Source organism: Actinia tenebrosa, unplaced genomic scaffold (genome assembly GCF_029948245.1).
Source record: "Actinia tenebrosa isolate PJP-AT-01 unplaced genomic scaffold, QUT_ActTen_1.0 PGA_scaffold0__85_contigs__length_37466705, whole genome shotgun sequence".
Taxonomy (NCBI): Eukaryota; Metazoa; Cnidaria; class Anthozoa; order Actiniaria; family Actiniidae; genus Actinia; species Actinia tenebrosa.
The window spans coordinates 12,154,131-12,180,032 of NW_028292569.1; the positions used below are offsets into that span (position 1 = coordinate 12,154,131).

At 33.6% G+C, this 25,902-nt stretch overlaps 2 protein-coding genes and 2 long non-coding RNA genes across 13 annotated transcripts; 2 read left to right on the forward strand and 2 right to left on the reverse strand.

The window, feature by feature from the left end:
* Positions 1-54: 54 nt before the first annotated feature.
* On the reverse strand, positions 55-24,018 carry LOC148913523 (uncharacterized). 9 transcript variants are annotated; one of them, XR_016119946.1, is made up of 8 exons: positions 22,126-22,359; positions 21,920-22,005; positions 21,710-21,812; positions 21,468-21,506; positions 4,441-4,503; positions 3,905-3,946; positions 930-1,027; positions 662-800 (listed from the first exon to the last, which is right to left on the reverse strand). XR_016119946.1 is itself a non-coding variant. In XM_089031065.1 (7 exons), exons 1-7 carry the CDS (start codon positions 22,159-22,161, stop codon positions 621-623), a joined length of 549 nt encoding a protein of 182 aa, XP_088887191.1. In that variant the 5' UTR covers positions 22,162-22,374; the 3' UTR covers positions 55-620. The 9 variants fall into 9 exon arrangements, 6 of the variants coding, with proteins under 6 accessions (XP_088887191.1, XP_088887182.1, XP_088887177.1 ...); XM_089031065.1 differs by lacking the exon at positions 930-1,027 and having other exon boundaries at positions 55-800; positions 22,126-22,374; XM_089031051.1 differs by lacking the exons at positions 21,468-21,506; positions 21,710-21,812; positions 21,920-22,005; positions 22,126-22,359 and adding exons at positions 22,415-22,780; positions 23,881-24,017.
* On the forward strand, positions 7,324-13,193 carry LOC148913524 (uncharacterized). Its single transcript, XM_089030980.1, has 11 exons — positions 7,324-7,563; positions 7,682-7,895; positions 8,001-8,407; positions 8,808-9,002; positions 9,199-9,372; positions 9,454-9,592; positions 9,767-9,946; positions 10,556-10,664; positions 10,878-10,985; positions 11,220-11,509; positions 11,934-13,193. The coding sequence occupies exons 1-11, from the start codon at positions 7,324-7,326 to the stop codon at positions 12,977-12,979; spliced, it is 3,102 nt and encodes a 1,033-aa protein (XP_088887106.1). The 3' UTR covers positions 12,980-13,193.
* On the reverse strand, positions 10,987-16,416 carry LOC116299263 (uncharacterized). 2 transcript variants are annotated; one of them, XR_016119950.1, is made up of 3 exons: positions 15,645-15,659; positions 13,244-15,352; positions 10,987-12,863 (listed from the first exon to the last, which is right to left on the reverse strand). It is a non-coding gene; the product is annotated as an uncharacterized LOC116299263 (long non-coding RNA). The 2 variants fall into 2 exon arrangements; XR_004197450.2 differs by having other exon boundaries at positions 13,244-16,416.
* A 334-nt stretch (positions 24,019-24,352) lies between the features above and the next one.
* LOC148913525 (uncharacterized) lies at positions 24,353-25,830 on the forward strand. Its single transcript, XR_016119952.1, has 2 exons — positions 24,353-25,179; positions 25,761-25,830. It is a non-coding gene; the product is annotated as an uncharacterized LOC148913525 (long non-coding RNA).
* The last annotated feature ends 72 nt before the right edge of the window (positions 25,831-25,902 follow it).

Genomic DNA, 25,902 nt, shown 5'->3' on the forward strand with positions numbered 1-25,902 from the left:
CAACTTCACTAAGAGCAATACTTATAGAATGAGTTAAAGTTGAAATAAACAAAATAATTAGAATGGAAACTTTATTTCATTTCTTTTTCATTTAGATATGTAAATCTTACTACAAATATGTTATTTTCAACTGACTACTTGAAGACACACGCAAATACGCATAATTTACAAACAAAAACAAACAAACGAAGGAAAACGAAGATAAAAAATTCGATTATTAAATTACGAATAAGAGTATTATTATTGCTATTATTATCATTGGTATTATAGTTATTATTATTATCAGTTGTTTTTTGTTTTTGTTTTTTTTTTTGTTTTTTTTTTTTTGTTTTTTGTTTTTGTTTTTTTTTGCTTATTTATTTCCACGTTGCTTTGCATATGGTTTCATTTTTCATTTCGGATTCTGATTTGTACTTTGGTTTATTTCTCATCTTGAATATTTCACTCATGCAAAGCAATAGACCTGAGTATGATGACCCCTCATACCTCACACAACCAAAATCCTCTTCAGTAGCTTTACATTTTAATGTGAAAAGAGCTTTTAAAAAGAATTTTGGTAGTTTTGGTTTGAAACTCCATGAGGGGTCTATCGCAGCATCCACTCAGTTTTAATGTATAGGTTAATATATATCAAGTGCTCTAAAAATGTTTTTGGTATTACCATTACCTCCAAGCACGCATAACAAAGTTTTAATTATTGCGAAAGCCATCGCAAAGTAATTCTGTTCAACCCCTTTTAAGATTTGTAGCAATCCTTTAATGATTTTGTCCCTCTTCATCTTTTCGTTGGAACAAAGACCCTGGAAAATAAAATAAGAGAAAACAATTTTAAAAGCTTGCAATTGAAGTAGTAATAAATGAAATTAGTCAAATTCAAGCTGTAATAAACATCTATAAGTATTATTTTTAATATTAAGTGCGACCTTTACCTAAATTGAAACGTGCCACAAAACCAGTGCAATATCCATTAATATTAAGTAACCCTTAATGTGCCTTAGTATGTTCGACGAGTTCGGTTCGGGTGGTGCTTAAAAGAGAAATAGTTAGGTTAATCAAAAGTTAAATAGAGTACAAAGATAAATATAAAATAAGTTTGAGTTCCCTTATGAAGAAAAACAACAATTTTTAAAACAAAAGTGCTTTTTAGCATCCCCCTCCATCTTTCTTTCTCTTTATTTACTACGGTGTTTCAGGTTCATGAACATGCTGTTAAGTATCTGTGACGGGAATGTCAGACAATGAAGGCTAAAAACAAGATGAGCCGTATACCAGTGTTTCAGCAAAACGCAAAAACAAGACAAATCGAACGAAAAAAGAAACAACAAATAAATAATATAAGGAATTGTTTTCTACTACTCTTCTAAGCGAAACCTATTTTAATTATCATTTGTATCCATTGATTACTCTATAATTCTGTACATCATCTAACATTATTTAACTAGCTATATGATACAATTTAAAATATTAATGTAAATATGCTAATATATATTTAGGCACTGCCTAAAAGCGGAGCTCCCGATACGGAAGTCACAGGGAGAACAATTTGAATGAAACTGAAAGGTAAAAATAAGATCGGGGAAAAAATCTTCAATTTATTTTTATTCGAAATGATGATAATTTCTCCCATAATAAAAACCATGCAGTGAAATCGAATCAAAATGCACTACACCGTTTTTTTTTTTTTTTTTTTTTTTTTTTTTTTTTTGCGCGAGTATACTCTCCCACTTAGGAATTTTGTACACAACTTACCACCACCCCCAGGGGCTAGTTTTGTTCATGGAAGATTCTTCGACAAAAAGTTTTCCAAGGCCGACAGTTTCAGGCTTTGAATCTCTTTTACTTAAAGAAAAACGAAGGCTAACTACAGATAATCCAATACAATATCAAGTTTAGTGAAATTTACCTCGGATGTCTTTCATTGAGATCGAAAATTAGGACAAATCAAGACCAAAAAACAGACTTGAAAACTGGTCAAGGTGAGCAAAAAATGAGGTTTACTTAAAAAAACAAAGCTTACATTCATTTAAACAGTTGACAAGAACAACTGAGACAAAATAAAAAATAATGCAAAAGGCAATGCAAAATACAAAATGACTCATTTCTTTGGCAGTAAATTGGCGTTTGTAATGTTTTTGAATATTTTTTAGCTTTTTAGAGTGAAAGTCTAGTAGGTCTTTATACAATAACATATTTCAAGAACACAAATTTAAAGTGCACATGAACCCTTCGACAATACTTTCAGTACTGATTCTACACGAAGTAAATAGTTGAATGGTAAAATATTTCTTGATTTGAGTGATGCGTTTCTAAGTTATGAAGGTTTATACTTCCAATATGCTAATGAGTGTGACGTCTATTAAGGCTTAATCAAATATACAAAATCGAACTGGTTCATAGAAACAGTATTTAAAAAGCATCATTATTTTACTCATGGTTTACATGAAAGCTATTTACAATTTTTATTTTCAAAATGGCCAGCATTTAGTATTACTAGTTACAACAAAAACACTCAAATACCTTACCTGACGTCATCATCATTAACATATTGGAAGTATAAACCTTCATAACTTAAAGACGCATCACTCAAATCAAGAAATATTTTACCAATCAACTATTTACTTTATGCAGAATCAGTACTGAAAGTATTGTCGAAGGGTTCATGTGCACTTTAAGCTCAATTTTATAATCATACTTGCTCGAACAGCTTAATAATCAGTTGAATATTTGGTAAAAATTTATATTTCCTTTAATGATTAAATAAATTATCCGTGTAGAAAAATATAAAATTATTGAATGAAAGTCTTCTTTGTTTTGCCGACTGGACCCGCGATAGGAGGCGAACAAAGCTTTTTCTTGAACGAAAAACATACGATAGCTGGTTAAAAACAACCGAATTGTTAAAGATTTACAAAGCTAAATAAAGGACGAATATTTTTTTGTAATATGCTCTTCATGTTATATTTCCTCCAGCATTAAAATAAATTAAGCTTATCGATAGAAATACAAAAAGTTTTGAGAGAAAGTCTTTGATTTCTCGATTCGTTGAGAAAAATGCCTGTCAAAAAATACATATACATACGATTGTTTGAAGTAGTTTTGCTTTGACATTAAGCGGGATTCCTGTGTTGTGTACACGCCCGGACGGACGGACGGAAGTGACGTCAGCCAAACCATAAAAAATCAACTCGATGGTTTACCATTTTTTCTTAAGTATGGGGCTCCGCAATCAATGAAAAGAACTTTGTAACATAGTAAAGGTTGCTTGTACTAGAATAAGCCATAGGCTTCATTAAAAGCATCCTTGTCCTATTTTGATTTTTTGTTGTGGCATTCACAAAGTTTATTTTCGCTCGTGACAAAACAAATCAACTCTAAACTCTAAACCTTCAGCTTATGTATAACATTCTACTCCAATGGTTAGCTCATCTTAGCTCATTTCCATAGCCTAGCAGCAGACAAACTTTCATTTTCTCATTCATTTCCGTCAAAGTGAATTCAAATTTTGAGTTTTCAATATATCTTTCAAAAACCATATGTAGTTATATCCTACTACCAAATCTACCTCATGAAATTATCTCCACTCAAATAAATGTGTGATCGATCTGTACGTAATATTGACAGTCCATTTCGGAGCAACCAAGGCCAGGCTCAGTGAGAGCTAGTCACCCATATTGAATGACAATATTGATACCAATATTGAAATTGAACAAAATCAAGGAAATGATGCAAATACAATATTTAAGGAAACGTATCAGGAATACAGAAGAGTAAACATAAGAGTATATTATGAACGTGCAGAGTAAAGACTGGCATTTTAAAAAACTTATATTCATATAAGTTAAACGTTATAAATTCAAATGCTACTAAATATTAATATAACATGATTACTTATTAGTGAACTTACTTGTAATGTTCGAAAATGTAGTTGCTTTAGTGGTCGGTGCTCCTATAGCAATAATAAAAGAAATAAAATAAGGTACAGATTTATGATGTGCGTTTATTCAGACTGCTGAATCCTTATACACAGGCGAGTGATGTCATTGAAATGCGACGTACTTTGGTGATAATTAGCTCTCTCTCTCTCTCTCTCTCTTTCTACCGTACAGTCGCGATTGACTCCAGCCTGCCAAAAAAGGTTTAACAAGCTATTGTTAAATTATTTATGCAAAACTAACAAAATTAAGGAACTGATGCAAAAATACTATTTTTTCACTATTTATCTGGAATATAGAAGAGTAAAATACTATAAAGGTGCAGAGTACAGACTAACATTGATATTAAAAAAAAAAAAAAAAAAAAAGAAAAGAAAGAAAGAAAGTTATGTCAATTAAAATGGACAATATAAAATTTACAATATAAAAATCACTATAATATGTGCATATTATAACTGTATATCGGTATTCTAGTGTTTTATGTATGTTGAGGCCATCAAAGCCTTACTTGTAATGTTCGGAGGAACAGCTGTAGTGTCTGGGGTTGGAGAAGGCCCTTCTGTTGGTTTTTCTGTAGAGGGAAAACGTAATAATTAAAACAATATCGCTCGGGATCCTTGTAGAGTGCACGCACTAAAACCGTGAATATTAAATAGTACTAATTAGTACTATTTCATACAGAATCATTTGTTTTCTATTGTTCAATTATCACTATTTAGTGCTAAAAATTGGTATTTGTTTCACGGATTTAGTCTCCCCGATTAGTAGGGTACTTGTGCCCGGCTAGAAGATAGAGACTTAAATAAAGTTATTATTATTATTATTATTATTTAGTGTGAGCACTCTAGTTTTACCGGTTGTCTGGGCTTAACTCTATATGGTGGATAATTTTTTTCTCTTATTTTCGTTTCTTTATATCTGCAAGTTTTGATTCATATTTTCGATATATGTGTACTTGAATATATACGAGATATGGAGTAACGGGAAAAATGGCTGCTCTTCACGAAAGTGGTCAGCGGTATACCCATGAGCACTGCAAGAATGTGCAGCACAATTTTATTTTTTTAGTTTCAGTTATTCTGTTTGCCTCATTTGTTGTTGTAGTGGTAGTAGTATGACCAAATAGTGATTGGTTGCTATGTTGACTTGAAGGTTGGTTTATAATTGGTTGGTTGGTTAATAAGGTGGAACAGAGAGAATATGTAAGTAAATAATTCTATAACTTTAATAACTTAAGGAAAAATGGAAGAATGATGAATAACAAAAATACCAAGCGCTTAAACCTCATGCTATATTCAAGATCGGTTTACGATTGTCTGTAATCATTAAAGATTTGCAAGATCTGCTTGATTTGTATGAATTAATTCCTCAATAATAAGTCGATTCAGTGTGTGTTAAAAGCTGTGTAGGTTCGTCTATAAAAAGCTAACCTGACTTCCTATTAACATTTCGTGGTTAGATAAGGTCACTACATGGGGCTAGGTTTTAATTAAAAAAGACAGCGTTGGATTAGTTTGTGACTAAGAATATGGTAAATAATTATTGACATTCAAAAAACCATCTGATATCGATTACCCATAACCATGTGTAGTATAATAGACTATCTATGAATTATTTTTTTAAGAACAAAATTATGAATATGTCTAACAATATAAGGCCTACCCCGGGTCATTAAGTTGCCTTAAGTCGCCTTAAATCACCTTAAATCGCCTTAAATCGCCTTAAATCGCCTTAAATCGCCTTAAATCGCCTTAAATCGCCTTAAATCGCCTTAAATCGCCTTAAATCGCCTAAAGTTGCCTTAAAATGCCTTAAGTTTGATCTTTTCAGACTTATTTTTTGCATTTTTGTTTTCATTACTTCTATCATTCATGCATTCATGCATTATTTGACCACCATTACCAGAATGCTTTGCAAATTCCCTCGTGAGAAAAATAAGAAAATTGATGAAATGAACAAAACAAAGGAATTCTGGTAGCAGAGGTTCATGACACCTCAATGCAAATGTCCTAGCTATTATAGTGAAGCACTCATAGTCATATAAATAATAAAAAACTGGCATAAACTAGACATATAACATTATGTAAATATTTAAGACATGTCACTTAGAGTACAAACACTATAAGTGTGTAACATAAATACCACTAAATACTAAATTATGCTAATCCTATTGTTTTCTATTGTTTAATTAGCACTATTTACTACTGAGTAGCAATTACCAATACCTGTTTCAATATTATATTGTAAATAACTTTGAAAAATTATGGTAATAAAGCTAAATGATCATCATCATAATCATCATCAAGTGTTGCACACTTTTAGCGTTTGTACTCTATAATCATATATATAATAACAAACTGATATGTACTCATAATATGAAAATAAACAGATATAATATGTAAATAATATTAAGACATGTGCTATATACGAGCAGCCAGAATACCTTACTGATATAAGCTGCCATACTAAGTTTTATTTATCTCTGTTGGGTCATTTGATGTTAGATAATTTTAAAATGGATAATGTTTTAAAATTCAATAAGTCTTAATGTATATTGAAGTCAATCTTGCTAAAATATGTGGTTTTTGGTAAATAAGAATATTTGATTTTCCAACCAATACTTTTTTGACTGAGATTACTGAGGTTCTTAGAAAGTTTTTATCGCAGACCACGTCATCACTACTCCAAAATCATACAAACTATATAAAGCACTGATTCCTCTTTACGTGCATTTGATTTAAGCTTATATTTTTTGCAACTCATCTTTAAATTTGCCTCAGAAAATTTAGCTAAGTAAGCATATGTATATGAATAATGCTGGAACTTTAAGGCCTAGAAATACACATACACTTGTATACCTAGACACATTTGACTTTATTAATGAAAGCTTTTACTATGTTTGATAAATAAGACGTACTTTACAGGCAGATCGAGAACATTCTAGAACATTATCTACTCACTTGCGAGCTAACGCCATGCAGCCATAGGAATTAAAGTCTCTTCATTCCGATCACGTTCACATTCGCATGCAGCTCACCCTAGTTTACAGCTAGTCATCTCCTCCATTTTAGTGGTGTTATTACACTGACTATTGTAATGCGCTGTGAAATTCAAAGAAAACAAACCATCCGAAAAGTCATTCACAAAACAGTATACTGGTCTGTGGCAAATGTTTGATTAGGGTTTAGTCTCTCTCGGTTGAAATTTTGACGCGCCTGCACGCCTCGATTTCAATATTACAAAATCGAAACTCTAGGGTAGGGTAAGAAGATTTTCGCGTGGTTGCTATAGCCACCACGAATTTAAAGAACAAGAGCGGGATATTTAAATTTTTGTTTTTATCACAAACATTTTCAAAAAAAAAAGTAAAAATCATGTAGAAAAACCCAAGATGACAAAAACTCACCTAGGAAGAAAAAGAAAAAAGTTCTGGCAGAAAAAAAGCAAAGATGAACAGCCACGTAAAATTAGAAAAATCAAAAATACTAGTAGCGATAATCGCGATAAAAACAAAAATATGCCACCTGTACCTTTGAAACCGTGTCCAAAAGGAATATCAAGTGTTTTATTCAACAATCTCTCTACGTGGTTTAAAGAAAATAAGCAAGTTCTCACACCTGAGGAATTTTCCGTAAGTATACTATTTGAATACGAACCCAATGAAACCATTGTTTTCGACACGCTAATCGATTGACGTACTACGTAAAAGTGACAACAAATATACAAAAAAAAGTTTCGTCGTTTTGCAGCAAATACTCGCATTGGCTCTTTCCTCGACTAATACTAGAATAGAAGCTCTTGATACGATTCCCAGTGTTTTAGCTCCAGAAGAAAGGATTTACTTGGCATATCTTCTGGGAAGAACCCAAAAAACACATGAAGACAGTTCGTGCCAGGTCAATCTAGCAGAGCGAGAAAAAGAAAACATTCCCCAAGATGAAGACCCGTGTGAGAGAACTTTTGGTAAGATTAAATAATAATAATAAGTATAATGAAATAAATGAGCATGTGATGTACCGAATCGTAAAAAAAAAAAAAATGGTTTGATATTCTTTTTCATATTCAAAGAGCAACTTGGAAATTCTATTTCCAAACTTCACACCTTTTCCGTGAGGAACGATCGCAAGTTTAAGTCGATAGAAGATCTTCGCCGACTCTGTGGAGATGCAAATCTTGAAGGGCTTTGGTCTGGATGCAAGGTTCTTTCGATGTCTAAAAATGCAAGATCCGATAAGAGAGTGAACCTTGCCGAGACCAGAGCCTACCATCTCATAGCTACGTTGTTAAATTTCCACAGCCAGAAAGCCAGTGAATGTTACTTGCCGATGAACAGGTATCTGCGATATGAAGGAGTAACAAGGCAGCCTCTGGAGTTGTTGAACCACGCTGGTGTTTGCAAGTCAGAGACAACATCAAGAAGGCAGGAGAAAAGTAACGTACAGCTACATCAACAAAAGCTTGCCACGGTTTATCAGGTTTATTTTGCATGATTGTTATGGATGTCTAGACACTACGTCATACTTTGCAATAAAATTAAACTAGCTATAGAACCAAGCTTAGACCGTTTTACAAAACTAAAACATTGATCTCAACTAATTTAAAGAAGAAAGGAAAAAGAAAAAGAAAGAAATAGACAATCTTTTATAGCTAGAGTGATTGCAATAAACCTGCAGTAAAATAGAAAATTGAATGTTAGTGTGTAATGGGTTTAATAAACACAAAATAATTAAAATCAGTAAAATTGCAGTCTACTAAGTATCTGTATCATAATTACTATTTTACAAGTTTATTGCAACCACTAGCTCTAAAAATGAGAGTTTACTAAATGTTTCAAATGTTTGTCATAGCCATACTTAGTTAACTATTTCTTTGTAGGATCTCACTGAAACAAACCCACAGACACCTGTAATTTTAGCTGACGATTTTAATCGAAGCAACTTCATATTTACACCTGTGCTCCCTGGTGAGACATCAAAACAAACGCATAATTTTGCAACATGGATCCATATCAGAAATACCCCAATGGCATCTGAGGTCTCACAAATTAGTACACCAGTGAATGATCCATTGGTGAGTTTTCTGTATTTCAGAGGTGTGGTTAGGAATGAACAGGTAGAGGAATTAGGGGGCTGATGGGGGTGGGTGAATGTTGTTTATACAACTCAAAGTGCATGTTATGTCTATGGAATAATGTAAGGACTAAATACCTAAAACAGAATTTATAATCAAAATAAAAATAAAAGCTATATTTGATGTTACCATTTAGGTTATCAACAAGCAAAAAATGCTGGAATTAATGCAAAACACCCTAATAGTATCACAAGAAGCTTCATACATGAGTATTTGGGTAGCAAAATCAAGAGGTGCTCTAGAAAACAGAGTAAATGAGCTTGCATCATTTGAAGAAAGGGAGGCACATCTGGAACAAAGGGTCATTGAGGTACTAATAATTTGTATATGCTTATTGTAATAGCTATATCAATCGATATCCAATAAGACAAAATTATTATGTCTATTAAAGGTCATTGAAAAAGATGTTAAAAGGCTGCAAGAATTTGCCAACAATCCAATCCACTGCCATCGATATGGGGTCCATCCCTTTGCAAAAGTAGATGGAGGGACAGCACTAAAAAATGTACATCTTTTGGATTGTAAACCAGGTATGAAATAGAAATAAAAATTAAGAGCTTGTTATGGTTAATATGACAAACTTTTAGTTTTTATTTTGATTTAATTCACTTTTTAGCATTGAATATACTTTACTTTGGGCTTTATTATTATAAAATTATTCTACAACAAGTGCATTAATGCCTTTAATGTGTTCATATCTGTAGGAGCTGTCAAGACAGTACCAGACCTAAAAACTGTTTGGTGTGAATTGGTTTCAAAATATCCAAAGTTGTTTGAAAACAAATGTGTTCCTGTTCCTGGTGATTTCCCCATTTTTAGAGATACAATGAGAATCATTTACAGATATGATGAAGAACTGGCAAAAACTCTTGTGCCCTTTCCAGGTAATCAAAATTAACATCAACTAAAAACTGCTGCATAATGATAAGCAAATATAAAAGAAACTGCCCTTTAACACATTCCCACTCCAATTTGGCAATAGAGTACCAATTAACAATTTAATTGACATCAGATTTTTATATGTGTGTCCTCTTATTGACGATAAATTGCATCATCGCATTGTCAAAGTAGTGTGGATCAACGAGGGTGGCGCACCTGAGTGGATCTGCATACAACTTTGACAATGTGATGGCGAAATTTATTGTCAATAAGAGGACAGACACATAAAAATCTGATGTCAATTTGTTAATTACAATAAAAAAAACAAGAAAAATTATAAACTTCTCTTTTCTGGTGATCAAAAGAGCGCATGCTCAATGACGACAGCTCTATCTGTCTGTCCTCTTATTGATGATAAAAGTCAACCGATCAGCGTCATGAAATTTGTAAGTTAAATTGTAAAACATGTATTGTTTCATAAGTGTTATTCATACAAATGGTAGCTTCCCATAGGAGTCATCCTTATAGTTGTTATAATAATAGTAATAATAATCATTAATTTATCTTATTCACTTTGGTGCTCACCCTTTATGTGCAAAACATTTATTTTGAAGCTAATTTCCACATGGGGAAAAGTGCCCATTCTGGTCTTTGGATACACTTCTATGACTATATCATCAAACCTTTGTATCTTTACCTTCATCCAAGATCCGTCCCCATTAGGTATGTATTGTTAATAGTAATAGCTAAATTCCATACATGACTTCTTATATTGATGACAATTTTCATTAATCAATATTAAAAGAGCTTATTAGGCAATAGAAAAAAGTAGAGATAACACTAAGCAGTATTTAAATAAGGGTACATGCTTTTAGTGTTTCTCTAGCAATGTGTTATCGCTTAGTGATTGTGTACACTATTTTTACACTCCTGTAGACCAAACTGTCGCTTTGGGAGGCAGACATTTTATCTTAACCTTTTGCGAGAGGCCTGGGCACTGATCAGAAATGAAACACTGGCCAACATTGAACAGAATCCAAACAGGTAACCAGTAGTAACCATCTTATATACAGATCACATGATACACTGAGCGTTGAAACAAACAGGGACTGAAGCATGATATAGAGATTGTGAGCCTGATTGGTATAGACAATTTCCTACTCTTATCCCAATGTAGTACAGATTCCTTAACACTCCCTTTATGGATACTTTGACTTAAATTTATAACTCTCTAACTTTTTAACTCTCAATATCTTTTTCACATGCTGATAAATAAAGAAAGTGGACACCTGCAGTACAAATGTTGGTCAACTTCTTTGAGGAATATCTAGGTCTAGCTCTGGATATTATCCCAGCATTCAAGGCCAATGATAAAGATTCATGGCATCTCATACTTCTACGGCTAGAAATAATGTTTGCTCGTTTGGGTAAACACCATTACAGAGATGCCTGTATGGTATTCCTTTCCCGCCTGAAATACTGGCAAGACACAAATCATCCCATGCTCACAGAGTTTTTTAAGATGATGCCAGAGTTTTCTGAAGTTGTCTGCGAATTGTTTTTCTCAGGTATAATATTTGCAATGGTACCAGAATTTATTATCCAGCTATAATCAGTAAAGTAAAAATATCACAAAAGAAAGACTGGAGCAAGTACAAAGATGCTACGGTATTTTCACTCTCGGTTATTTTGTACAGTAAAAAACACAGTTTTTGAAAACTAGTTTGGGTCACGTAAAATGTCACACAAAGAAAAACATTTTACTCAAAGTCTTCTTTTGTGAAGAATTAAATTAGTTGGATAAATAAATAACTTATTAGACATTCTAGGGTGGAATACAGGTGGATGTCTGCACACTTAAAAAATATCCACATGTGTGAACTTTCTTTATAAAAACTATTTTCTACTGTTAATTCACTTATACAAGTGGAATATATTATACACATCGTATTAGACATCTCCTAATGTAGTTTTTATAAAAAATTATTCTAGTGTTATCTGCACATACCAAACCACATGATACCGAAGAACAAGTTCAAAGCAGTGCCATTACAGTTGACTTGATGAAAGAGGAAGTTGCATCAATCCATGATGTGTATAAAGTTCGTCCCCTTGACTGCTACACCCATAACCTAATGCCTAGCACGGGACCAAAGTTCTTTGCTCTTGTGGAAGATGCAACATCATTCCTGAAAATACTTTTCAATAAGTGTTTAGGAGAGGAAGAGATTCCACTTGAAGAAGCAGCAACTTTTGACAAAACCACAGGCCTGCTGTCATATCAGACCAAAGTCTTTGGGCTTGTTCCAGCAAATCTATTCCCACTGCCATGTTCTCTTCCATCTTGTGCTGTTGTTTGTTCTATTTGTGAAGGCCTGTTAGATGGTTCCATCAAGTGCAAAAGCCGCATCAGATTAAAATGTGGCCACATGTTTCATCAGCTTTGCCTTGTCCCTAATCTTGGAAGCATACGATTGAAAGCATTATACAAAGAAGAGCTGAAATCTCTATGCAGCATGTACAACCTCAACACTATCGGCACAAAAGCAGTTTTATTGGAGCGCTTGAATGACAGTTTGACACCAGCACAGAAACAGATGAAAATTACAAGTTGTCAAGGGTGTACACGAGAAGACACATCACCGTCGCTAAGGATGTTTTGCCACTGTTGCAAGAATTTCATACTTCCTGATCAAGAATCCATTCGATTACCATGCAGTCACATTGTCCACAAGTTATGCAAGAAATCTGGAAGCTGTACAATTTGCACTTCTCTGTTACGAGAATTGACAACTACAGTTTGTGAAAAAGCCAAGTTGACATTCACTAAAGAATATGTTCCCAAATCAGGTACATCAGCAGATGATGAACAAGACAGTGATGAAGATACTGAAGATTACAGTGATACTGGACCAGGTTTATCTGAAAAGCAAGAGAAGGTTGTGCATTATTTTGGAGAATTGGCAGTAAAAACCAAGCACAACAAAGAACAAAGGGGCTCACTTCCTAAACTTAAAATTGACAAAGTGTCAGAGTGAAACCACTGTATTTTTGAACAATTTATTATATCTCATGTATGAACAATGTAGTTCAAATTATTGTAAATACATTGTAGTGATTAAAACCGTAAATAGTAAGATTATTGAAAATATGTACACTATCATACAACAAGATTCGTGCAATCTTTACCTGTATCAATGATTTTAGACACATGTATGTCAATTATGTAATTAAATAGCAATGTTAAGTATACACATCATGCGTTTTCAAACTCAAAACTTTCACAAAATTTTCCAGCTTACCTGAAGGTCAGAACTCTTCTATCCAGTCCTAATAAGTACTACCAGTCAGTCCTTCGTGGCTTAGGTAGGGTATATTCTAGTTTTCATAATAAGCACAAAAACTTTTGTCCTTTTTTGCGATTATAGCCTTGTGAAATTTATGTTTGGTTTATGACATAAATCACGTGCCACAAGTGAAGTAAAATATCCCATTTTTGTTTCATAACACAGATATGGCTTCAGTTTCGACGAATATTATCAAAGAAGTCCTTGACAATCTTTTCATAGTGATGTGAAAAGTTTTCGTTCTCCTTTTGGGATTATAATCCGCAATATATTTGAATCAAGAAGTTTTGATAATTTCTTTCTTCATCTCCTTCATTTACTGATCAAAATTTTTCAAGAAGCCGTTCTCTGAACATGCACCCCGAATCTCGATATGACCACGTAAAGTACGTCATTCAACAATTTCTGTGTGGCTTAGCCTATATATTATGTTCTGCGGAATACAGGTTTACGAGTACAATCGTTATTTAATATCGTAGGCAGTCATCTTGGATCTTGTTTGTTCGTCATGTCGAACAACGCTCTGTAAAATTCAATATCCGCTAAATCCACAAAAATCACACTAAAACGCCTCAGTCTTCGTAAGCTACGTATCCAAACCACTGAGAACATACATGTTGTACAATGGAATACAAACTTAGAATTTACATGTCTCTTTTTGCACAAATTTCTTCCTTCCCTTACGAACAGAAAACATGGCTGACAAAAACAACACAACAATCTCAAATTGATCGAAATTGACCAATGAGAGCGCTCGTACCCAGACCCTCATGATTCGCCACAGACCAGAGTATAACATTCGCCATTTGGAAATATTTTGGCGCGCAAGGAACTGTGGTTGTAATTACAACTTCTCGCCCCAGATTCTCTCTGTTGTAGGTCTTCCAAATATTGGAAGAGAGGATAATATAAAAGACGGATGTTCTTCGTCGGTAAGGACAGTAAGTTACAACGAGAAAAATTTCTCAAGTTTGGAGGAGTAGTCGCAGCCGACAAATGGGGTGACGTGATCTTTAAAGAGGGCTTGCAGAGCATGAAATTGCCCGGACTTCCAGATCAAACTGTATCAGTTTCGATGGAGTGGATCACTAGCTGCATTGCCGATAGGAAGATTCTCCCTACGGTTTCGTACGAGGCAAGAAATCAAAAGGTCCTTTGAAACCTCTTTTAACACTCTTTCCGCCATAGTCATACTCGCGGGATTCGGGACGTCTTGAGACTTTTACGGGAAGTGTACTTGAAAGCTTGAAAGGACTGGTAACGAACAAAATGGCGGATTTCTTGTAGATGTTGAAAAAGTCAGCAAGAGGACGAGAAAGACGTACGCTGTGTCAAAGACACCTTCCAAGTTTTTTTATCAACCAAAAAAGTAGTAACAAATGCTTTTGAGTCTCGACGATTGTCAGAAGAAGTGTTTGAATTCAGAAAAAAACTTGCTTATGGAAGCTGATATGGATTGGGAGTATTTTGCTGGTTAAGGTCTGACGTAAAGCATCGAATAGGATAGGTTCCTGAGAAGGAAAGTTAAGCTGATATAAAAAGATTGAGCTTATGTGTCAACAACCAAGTTTTCGTGTGAGGATCATCAAGGAAACAGCAAAAACAGTTTCTGAAACCTTTTTGAAGATTTCTATTGTCTAAGCTCATACTTTCTTAAACTTCATCTTTGGTATGTAAAACATTAGATTTGCATTAGGTATATAAGCTTAAGCTTATATGGTACTGTTTTTAGAATATTTTGTAGGCAATTAAGGCTTAATATATATAAACTTATAAGCTAGTTTCTATGAAAGAAATCAGATTTTGCCTCTGTTGTCATAATGATGTCATTTGACCTGAACACAAATCAATATAAAACAATGGAATGAAACTAGTAGTGTTAGATATTAAACTTGTGGGTTTCAAAGTCTGCTTACTCCAGTGTTGTTATGATGGTATAGACTCTTTACACTGATTCCCAAGAGGAATTGAACTGGAGGACAAAATAATGAGTTTTTTTCACATGAGAAAATACAGCTTATTGTTTTGGGAATCAGGGCAAAGAGTCTATTAAGAGTTAGAAAACTCATTAATAATTCATGAAGAAAACACAATAGAAATCATGACCATGAAGGTGATTTTAAATCTGATAAAGATTCATCTTCATTTGCATAAACTTTAACTTGGATTTTCTCTATCAAACTTGGTTCATTTCGTAAAAAAATCGGTACACAATGAGAACAAACATCATAAGTTTTCTAAGCCGTTCAATAATCTCGCAGATCGTGTTTTATCGGGTCTAAAACCACTCGGCTGCGCCTCGTGTTTTATACCCGATAAAACACTCCTGCTCGTTTATTAAACATTACTTAGAAACAGAAATGATAGACCATTTTCACAACTATCATATGACTGCTTCTACAGGTTAAGCCACTATATTGTTTTTGCTATAATAAACACTGGTTATCATAGTGAGAAATGTTAGCTGCTTGAGTACTTGCACTAAACGCATGAGAGAATTAATTGTTGCTAATAGCACTAATATCTACGCAGACAAAACAAAATCAAAATAGCGTAACTTAGCAATATTTTGTACTAATTTATGTTCATAGGTTTAGTGTGAGCATGCTAGGATGTGCTAACACCCTTATTCAAACCATTTATGGTATCTAACAGGTGGCAGTATAAGATCAGAAATGCCAATGCAAACTGGGGAACCAAGGCTACTGAGACAAGTCTCTCTATTAATCAATCACAGTTTGCATTGGCATTTCTGCTTTTATACTGGCACCTGTTAGATACCGTAAGTGGTATAAATAAGACAGTCCTTTTTTTACCTTTAATTAGATAAACCATTTTATTTATTTATTTATAAGAAACTAACTTTGCTCTCTTAAATCACTTTAGTTGCTTTAAATCGCCCTTAAAATACCCAAAATGTCATCATATTTTCTTCTTAAATCGCCTTAAGGACGGTGCCTACTATTGTCCACGCGCACACTACTGCGCATCTACATTCGAGGAATTTCAAAATTTATTACTCGAATTGCACGAAACAAAACGTTTATTTTCAATAAAAGTTAAAGCAGAAAACGATCTTAAGTAACCCAGGCTTGTTAAAGAGATAATTTGCTAAGGTTTAAGTATTATTGACAAAGAATCAAGTTTTTTGGGCAAGTTTCAGTGAAAAGATGGCAGACTCATAGTTCTAAAAAACCAAATCCTTTCAATAATAAAGCTTTTTACCGTTTCTTTAGATTTAATATCCTATAAAACTTGAATAAAAACAAGCAAGAAATACATATGAAATTGAAAATTTACCATTTATTAATATCTAGGTGTGTAATTATAGTTTTGAAAATCTTTTTTTGGTCGCTAAACACTTTCATCATGAAATTCTTTTACTTTGGAGTTCTCAATCTAAAAAATCATCTTATTACGTACCAAATATTTCAGAAATTCCTTTCTGCTGTTAAGTAAAAAGTCAATAATAACTTCACTTCAAACCCAATAGTCTTCCTGGAACTATAAAGCTTATAAATGTCGAGTTTTTCTCTGTGTTTTTTGCTTGCATGGCAGGAAGCAGCATGTTTAGTTTGACGTGCAAACGCGCCGAAAACAGAGTTTGTCACGCCGTTTTGTATGCTGCGTAACGCTTGTCACGCATTCGGCATAAGATTTATCCCTAATAATGTTCTTTAAAAATTCGTATCTCTTAAAAACGCCTGGATACCCCTATTTTTTCTTCGTCTAAATGATAGAGTAAATGCTAAATTAGCCTTGTGAAATGAAATTTATAAAAAATAATTGGTTTTGAAAAGAATATGGACACAATCTTTATGTACCTACTGATTGAAAATAGGGAGCACGAAGCTAAAAAATTATATATATTATAGCCAACTATTAAAGTCATGGTAGAATTGGGTATATTTTAGTAAAGAAACAGAGTGACAGTCATTTAGGACGATTTCAATTAGAAATTTCTCAAAATCATTTGAAAAAAAAAAAATTTCCTGGTGTTAGTAAAATCATGACGTCATCATTTGTTAACGATCTTTAAGCCTTATTATTTCTTTTAAATGCATGGTGACCCCTACTTTTCTAACCAGAATTTGACAACCCTTTGATAGGTTAAAATAATTCACATAGTCATTTAAAAAAATAATTGATTCTCAATTAGTAGCCCCTGCGTCAGGACCATGGTCAAACCATGGTCAAACATGATTAAAACATGTTAGAACATGGTCAAGCAAACATGGTTGACCATGGTTTGTCCATGATTTGACCATGTTTTGACCATGGTCAACCATGAACGTTAAATTGCACAAGTTTAACCATGGTCAACCATGGTCAGTTAGTGTCTTGCTATGTAAAAGAACAACCATGGTTTGACCATGGTCAACCATGTTTAAAAACAAAATCCATACCATGGTAGACCATGGTCAACCATGTTTGAAAGCAATATCAATACCATGGTTTACCATGGTCAACCATATTTGAAAGCAAAATCAATACCATGGTATACCATGGTCAACCATGTTTAAAAGCAAAATCAATACCATGGTAGACCATGGTCAACCATGTTTGAAAGCAATATCAATACCATGGTTTACCATGGTCAACCACGTTTGCAAACAGCACCCGTACAGCATGGTCAAGAAAAACCTACATAAATATACAATATCAGGGTGCAAATCATACTGAGCAGTAGTATAATTCACTCATTAATAGAAGGAACAAAATAAATAAAACAATTATTGCCTTTTCAAACAAATATTTGCACTCATTTTTTTAATGCAACAGAAAATAATTTGAATACAATCAGCATGTAAATATTAGCCAAAATTTTTGTTTCTACACTAAAGTTACTATCATGAAATTTGGTTGGCCTGGTGCTCTTTTGTCCTGACAACTTACTGTACTTTCTTTTCAATGCTTAATGCACATCTACAGTATGGTAATAATTTTTAGAATTATTTATATTTTGTCATATTATAATACACTCAATGAAATAACTTGATTATGTATACAGCCAATCTGTTTATGCATTTTAATGTGCTAACTAGAATTCTTTTAAAGAAAATTGATCAAAGAAACAGATAAAATGACTTTGCTTAAAAATACTTTTTCCATACAGTTTTGTTAAGTATAAATGAATAATTGCAAGACCTTGAAAAAATTCATAATTTTCTCACTAAATGAGAAATAAATTGTCATAAAGAGAGAAGTTCAATTTGTAATAGCTTCTGCAAGACTTTTTCTAAGTATGTTGTGAATTTTGATTCCCCACTATAATTCCTTGTACGTGGGTTTTTTAGCCTATAAAAATATTTTCTCGGCTCTGTACATTACTTCTTGTAACAGATCTTTCTTGAACCTTAAAATCAATGTGGAAAGATATAAAATAATTAATGTTCTGTAATTGTATATGAGTTACGTGCACTTGCTAGCATTCTGGTTCGCTATATTAATTACCAAAGAGCTCAACAAGAACGTAAACGATTCAAGTCGTATTTCGAAACATAAATGTTGTTTCATGCTTTCGAAAAGCCAGCCAGGCATTCAGCTTCATTGACAAACCTCATTAAAATGCTTAAAGCCACGAAGAGCAAGATTCCAGCCAGTTAACTCCAGAATAAATTGGGTTTGAATAAAAAGTGAAAAGCAAAATAAGAGTCTCAATGCACATGCCTGATAGTGATTCAATCCATGTCCTCATGATCAGCCACCGATTTTGCAATCCAGGAAAGTAAAAATTGAACCCATTGCATGATATCAAACTCTTGCTGAGCAAATTCAGCTTCCAAAACTCATAAAAACTTCTTTTGAACAGAGATTATACGGTATTTTTCTCTACAAGAAACGGTTACCCGGTGAATAACATTAGGCACCAAAACACAGACTATGAGCCCGCGTACATACCGGCTAATCACCAGTCCACTCACGGTCACAGTAGAGTGCCTTTGTGGAAAGAAAGACTTGCAAATGTGTAGAGATGGATTTGAAGATGTTTATATTTTAAATGCACTGGAAATAGTTGCAGCAGTGGGTAACAGTAACAGGAAATAAATAAGCATATTTTTCAATAATGTATTGTGTGGAAGTTTATTCGAAATGCACTGGTAATCTAAGATATGGATTTCAAAAACGAATTTTTACATTGTAAAGGTTAACTTTTAAAAGGCCTCACTTACATACTTACTTACAAGTATATGGTGTTAGTCTCTTGTTAGTTTCTAAGGAAAAAGTTGACATTTTTGCTAGCAAATGGGTAGAGAGTTATGATAACTCAGATATTCTGGCTGACCATGGTTGACTGTGTACCATGGTTATCCGGGCATTAACATATTTTGACCATGGTTGATAGTGTAACATGAAAATTGATTCTTATGTTTAAATGTTCCTTATATATTGACTGTGTGCCATGATCATCATTTTTAACACTTTGACCATGGTTGACTGTGTACCATGGTCAACATTATTAACACTTCGACCATGGTTAACTGTGTACCATGGTCATCATTATTAACACTTTGACCATGGTTGACTGTGTACCATGGTCAACATTATTAACACTTTGACCATGGTTGACTGTGTAACATGCATGGTCATAACAATAATGTAAACCAATTTTTTATATATATATTTAGGAATTGATTTTTAGATTTAACATTCATTATATTTTCTCATTTTTTGATCAATTTAAGTTTTTTTTAAGAAAACCAAACCAAATGTCTTTTGACCATGGTTGACTGTGTGCCATCATCATCATTATAATAAACTTTGACCATGGTTGACAGTGTAACATGGTCATGACAATGAATACAAATTAAACATATTTAAAATATTTAAACATTGATTTTAGCTTTTGTTCCTTATATTTTCTTATATTTAAATCAATGTATGCCTTTTTTTGGGTAAAATCAAAGAAAATGTTGTTTGACCATGGTTGACTGTGTGCCATGGTCATCATTATTATACTTTGACTGTGGTTGACTGTGTAACATGGTCATGAAAAAAAATGTAAATTAAATTAATTTAGAATATTTAAATACTCATTTTTAGCTTTTGTTTCTTATGTTTTCCCATATTTATATCAATTAATGTCTTTTTTTTGGTAAAATCAAGCAAAATGTCTTTTGACCATGGTTGACAGTGTGCCATGGTCATCATTATTTTCTGATCATGGTCAGCCACCATGGTTAGACCAAAGTCAAAACATGGTTGACCATGGTTGACAATGAAAAACCATGGTACCATGGTCATTCTAACGCAGGGGTATGTCCCTTTCTTTGAAAAAACTTGTTGTTGTTGTACAGATGAGATCTAGATTGTTTGGTTGGAGTTTTCTTCGTTTAATTAATTTCGTCAAAACAACTTTTATCTTTTTCTATCCATTCATTGATACGGCATATTTTGATTTTTCCTATGGCAAAAATTACAAAAATGCCGAACTAGGTCCCACAGAAATTTTCAAACTTTCTATTGTTCATCGGTATGGATGCAGAAAATATTTAATAAGCAAACGGCTGCTATTTTTGTTTGGTGAAATAATCGTGGAAAATCGCCGTCGAGAGGAAATTTTTCAACCAAACGCTAAAGACAGATGTATAATGAGTACGGCGCGCAAAGCATGCTAGTGAACCATCCTCCTTTGTCTGTGGATAAATGTTTAGAACTCAGACGTTTATAATGCACTAGTCAGTTGTTTCCACCACCCCCCCACCCCCGGGACATGGTGGGGGAATTAGCAAATGATGCATGGCAATCTAAGACAAATCCTCCAGCAACCAGGGCAGAAATAAAATGCAAATCCCCTACCCTCAGAGGTCACGATAATGATTACTTATGGTTATTGATTTGCTATCACTCATTCTTTCAGAAGTTGAGAAAAGAGGGAGAGAGAGAAAATAAAAGAACTTGACATTAGTTTGGAATATCAACTTTAATTTCATCAAACATTAGACTTGAGAGCACAATGGAAACAGAGAAATGCTTTTGACTGAAGAGTTTATGTTTTCTACCTTTTCAAAAATAAATATTTCATGATTTTAAAAAGTGTTTAGCAATGCAAAATTATATGATATCACATCCATGTGGCTATGATGGTGCTATACTGTACATGTGGTAGCATGATTACAACAAAACTTGTCCCAAAAATTAATTATCACCTTGATATTTTTTGCCTTTGCAATCATACCTTTTTACTTTCTTCAGCAAAGTCAACAGATGAAGGTATCTGAAGTTTGGGAAAGAATGTTAATTAAGCTTATGTTCATGAATTATCATCATTATTATTTGTTGTTGCTATAATATTGATATATCTATTAACAATAAATAAATAATTGATAATATTTCCAAATTTGACTGGAACCATAATGAGACAATAAATAGAAAATTTTCTGTCTTTACGCTCTTAAATTATATTCTATGTGTACATACCTCTTTTGCATACTTTAAATTCGCAACTGAGTCGCCTACTGTAGAAATACCGATTTCTTTGAGAATTTCTCTGTTCAAATCACGAACCATCTCTTTTTGCATTCTAAAAGAAATATATCATACGACACATTATTGAGTATTATTATAAAAGAAAGTTTAATTCTTATAAAATACAATGAATATTGGGTTAAAATAAGCTTTCATACAGACCTTTCACGAGCGAACTTTTCTGCATAATCTTCAGCCTCTTGTACGGCACATTTGGCGAAAAAGTTTTTCCAAAATCTTAGCAGATTCTGGAAAAATCAATAAAAAACAGCGCATTTAATTGGAAGTTAAGAATCTAATACGAAATATCCAATCAGTATGAAGAAAAGTACATTTAAATAACAAAAAACATGCAAATATATCATTACCTCGTGGACTTCGTGGTGGTCGTCCATGTCCGCCATCTTGAAAGCAGAAACTCAGTTCCAGACTCCCAACTTCCATTTCCACGTGAGGTACGGGGAAGGCGATTGGTATTTCCAAAAAATCCCCCGGGGGGTAGAGAACGGAATTTGCTCAAAGCTACGGTAATTCTCCCTATATTGCCCGACAAAATCCCCACATACCGCGGGGGTGGGGGGGTGGTGGAAACAACTGACTAGTGCATAACATGAAATGAGATGAGTTATATTACTCCCATAAAAGTGCATGGCTTACCTTTTCCCTTCTTTGTAACCATTAGGCGCACATAATATGGTAGGTCTCCAGATTCATCGTCACTGATGCTTGCAATGTATTCATTAGTGTCATTGATAGTAAGGTTCTTCAACACGAACCAAGCACGACCTATTATCAAGTTTCCAAGAAATTCTACTCTTCTTTTCAACGTGTCGCCAATATCTTTGTTTATGTGCACCCTTCCATCATATGAATTAACGCTGATAAACTGAGGATCGGGGATGTTTCCCTTTCGTATTCCCCATCTGGCAAAAAAGATTTCTTTTTGACCCTTCGTATTCCACATAAACAAGGCATCTTCTCCAATACAACCGTTGATATCTTTTGGACCCTTGATTGAGTATACTTTAAAAAAAGAAGAAAATAATAAGGCATAGATATATGTTTGCTATTATATGGTAACATTGAGCTGCTGTCTGCAGTGATGAATGTATTACATTAAGTATATCCACAGGTAGCCCAAGCTTGGTTTCTGTGGTGTCCTGTTATAAGGAAATGTATGGGGAATCATCAAAAATTTCAATAAAATCATCAAAATGTGAAATAAAGCGTCGAAATTTTACCCTATCATTGAGAAATAGCACTTCTTTCGCTCTGCGTGGTTATTTTTTGAATTTAGCCCGTTTTAAGGATTTTTTTCCCCACCAGTAAGAAATAAGAGAAGTTCTCAATGATGTGCTATTTCTCAATGATAGGGTAAAATTTCGAGGCTTTATTTCACGTTTTGATGATTTTATTGAAATTTTTGATGATTCCCCATACATTTCCTTATAACAGGACACCACAGAAACCAAGCTTGGGCCACCTGTGGTATTCTGTAGAAAAAATCAGTCCCATCGCTGGTGATCGAGTGTGTTTACAAAGCGTAAATATGAAAACCACCTGAGAAGATGCATACATATGCTGAAAACGACATCTTAGACCCTTTCTTATGATTAAATAGAACACACCCATTTCATAAACTACAATTTGTTTCTAAATCCAAAATGGCCGACATTATATACACCTACTGCTTATTCGACTGACTCTGTGTAGATTATGTTCGTATTGCAATTTATATGTTCAGTCAATCGATATACAAGGACACGTAAACCCGTCTTATTAAACGACATTGGCTGATTTTGATATAATTTTATATACGAATGCTTCAAAGGGTAGGCAAACAAAGATTTGAAGAAAGCCACTAGTAAGAAGGCCCTTTATGTTTCCTAGAAGCATTTTATGTGTTCTATACTACGGCACTTACAATTACGGGCACTTTTCTTGCAATGATGTCTAGATAGTGATTAAATGGTTTCATACAAGAAATTAAAGAGGACTGAAATTGCTTTTTAGGGAAAAAAACGTTCACGATCGTTTATGACGGTATCAGACAGTCAGATAAGACTATTCGTTTTGCAGATCATTTGAACAAAAAAATATTGAAAATTAAAGACATTCTTTACCTTGCTGTACGATTTCGAAGAAGTTTAAAAGCAAGAAGATGAAAAAGTACTGAAATCTGAAGGAGGCCATCGCCTTCAATACTTTTGCTTTGCTTAAACGAAAGAGAATAATTAATAATCACGTGACACTAGTTAAATCTATGTATATGTATCTTATTTTTCGGTTGGGAAATAAAATGCAAGTTTCTTAGGTTAATAATTAATTGATCGATAATAAATAATTTTTAAAGAGGAATGATATTTGTTTGATTGTTGTCCCGTAACATTTAAGCAATAGAAAACTTTTTCCGTGTCTACATAGCCTGATAGCAACACGAGGGGAGGTTGGGAGAATTCGAGACAGTTATGCAAACCCGAGACGTAGTCGAGGGTTTGCATAACTGTCGAGAATTCTCCCAACCCCCCGAGTGTTGCTATCAGGCTATGTAAACACAGAGAAAAAAGTTTCCTATTGCTTTTATAAAATAAATACTAAGGGAAAACATTACCACTTGCAAGAAAATAAATCTTTATTTGAATTTGATTCTCATATCAAAATACAAATTCTCCATACATTACGAACTTCGATCGTTAGCCAATCAAATTTCGTGTAATAAACGCCAAGGAGGCAAATGTGAAGCGAGAAAGAATCGCTAGCTATTTTAAACATTTATCATTCTAAAACTTTAAAACAAATACAAAGAAATATCCAAAGATTGAATAGAAATCTTAATAAAAGATTTCAGAATTGATTGTCTTTACGAAAGTGATCAAAAGTGGATAACAAGTGTCACTGTGAATGGAATTCTCGGTTGAAAGAAACGTGGTTTTGCTCAATTTGACAGCCAGAAAACATGGCAGCGAAGTTGATCGTTTCGTCTCGCCTCGAGAAGATATTTTGTGGAGCTGAAGAGCTATCGCTGGAAAAAGTTTGAAGCTGCTGACTGTTTCCTTGAAATACTTGTATTCTTTATCGGGCGGTGCATTTAAATCATGAGAAAGCACGTCGCTGAACAACCGCAGCTGTCCTGACGAAGGACGTGTGTTGTAGCTCCTGAGGGAATTCTCTTTGCGGTGACCAACGAGAGATTTTTATGATATTACGATCAGAAAGACCTGCATGAGACCATAGGGTTATGTCTGTGGCCCTGACACAAGTCAAAATTTGGAACTTCGTCTTCAAAATACATTTTTGGGGGCGTTTTTTTCCTTGAAAGAAACTGTAAATTTTTGAACTTGTACTGGGAAAACACGAAAGTTGTGACGTCACAACTGTGTTTACATACCCTCATGCAAACATGGCTATCAACCAATCACAGCGTGCGTACTATTTAATTTATTTTATAACAATGAATCTTTAATACTTATAAAGAACATATTCTACGTTTGTTATATAGCTACGAAATGTTCCGATATAACGAACACTCTCATTGGTTTAAAGAAGACCACGTGACACTAGCTGAATCTAAATCCCGACAGAAAAAATAAGTTACATGAATATTACAGGGAAATAAGTTATGTGAAACATCGAGACTCGAGGGAAAACAAAACTAACTATTCAGTCCCTCGTGACCAGACATTAAGTGTATAATATATAATCTTTAGCTCTAAATAACAACAATGTAAAAATAAAATAGAATACATAAAATATTTACAAAGTTAATACAAACATATATAATTCTGACTAACGAGACATTGAGAAAAAACTGCATTAACGTAGTGTATGGCACTTATATGTCATGATACGCGCATGCAACACAAAAATGCATTTATTTATCAAATTGATTAATCGTAAAGTCTTGTGAATACGAATCCTTTTCAAAGTCGAGGTATCATTTAAGGTTTTGGGACAAGTTTGTTAGTCGAGATTCCTTATCATTTTTTTTTTTTTTTTTTTATAGACAAACAATAAATGTATTTGTTTGGTGTCAACTACGAACACGTTTTGACCCAACAACTAGTGAACCTGAACCATGAGGTCTCTTTGTACTTGTGGATATGAAACAGAAACCTTTATTGGCTTGTTCTTTATCATAACACCTT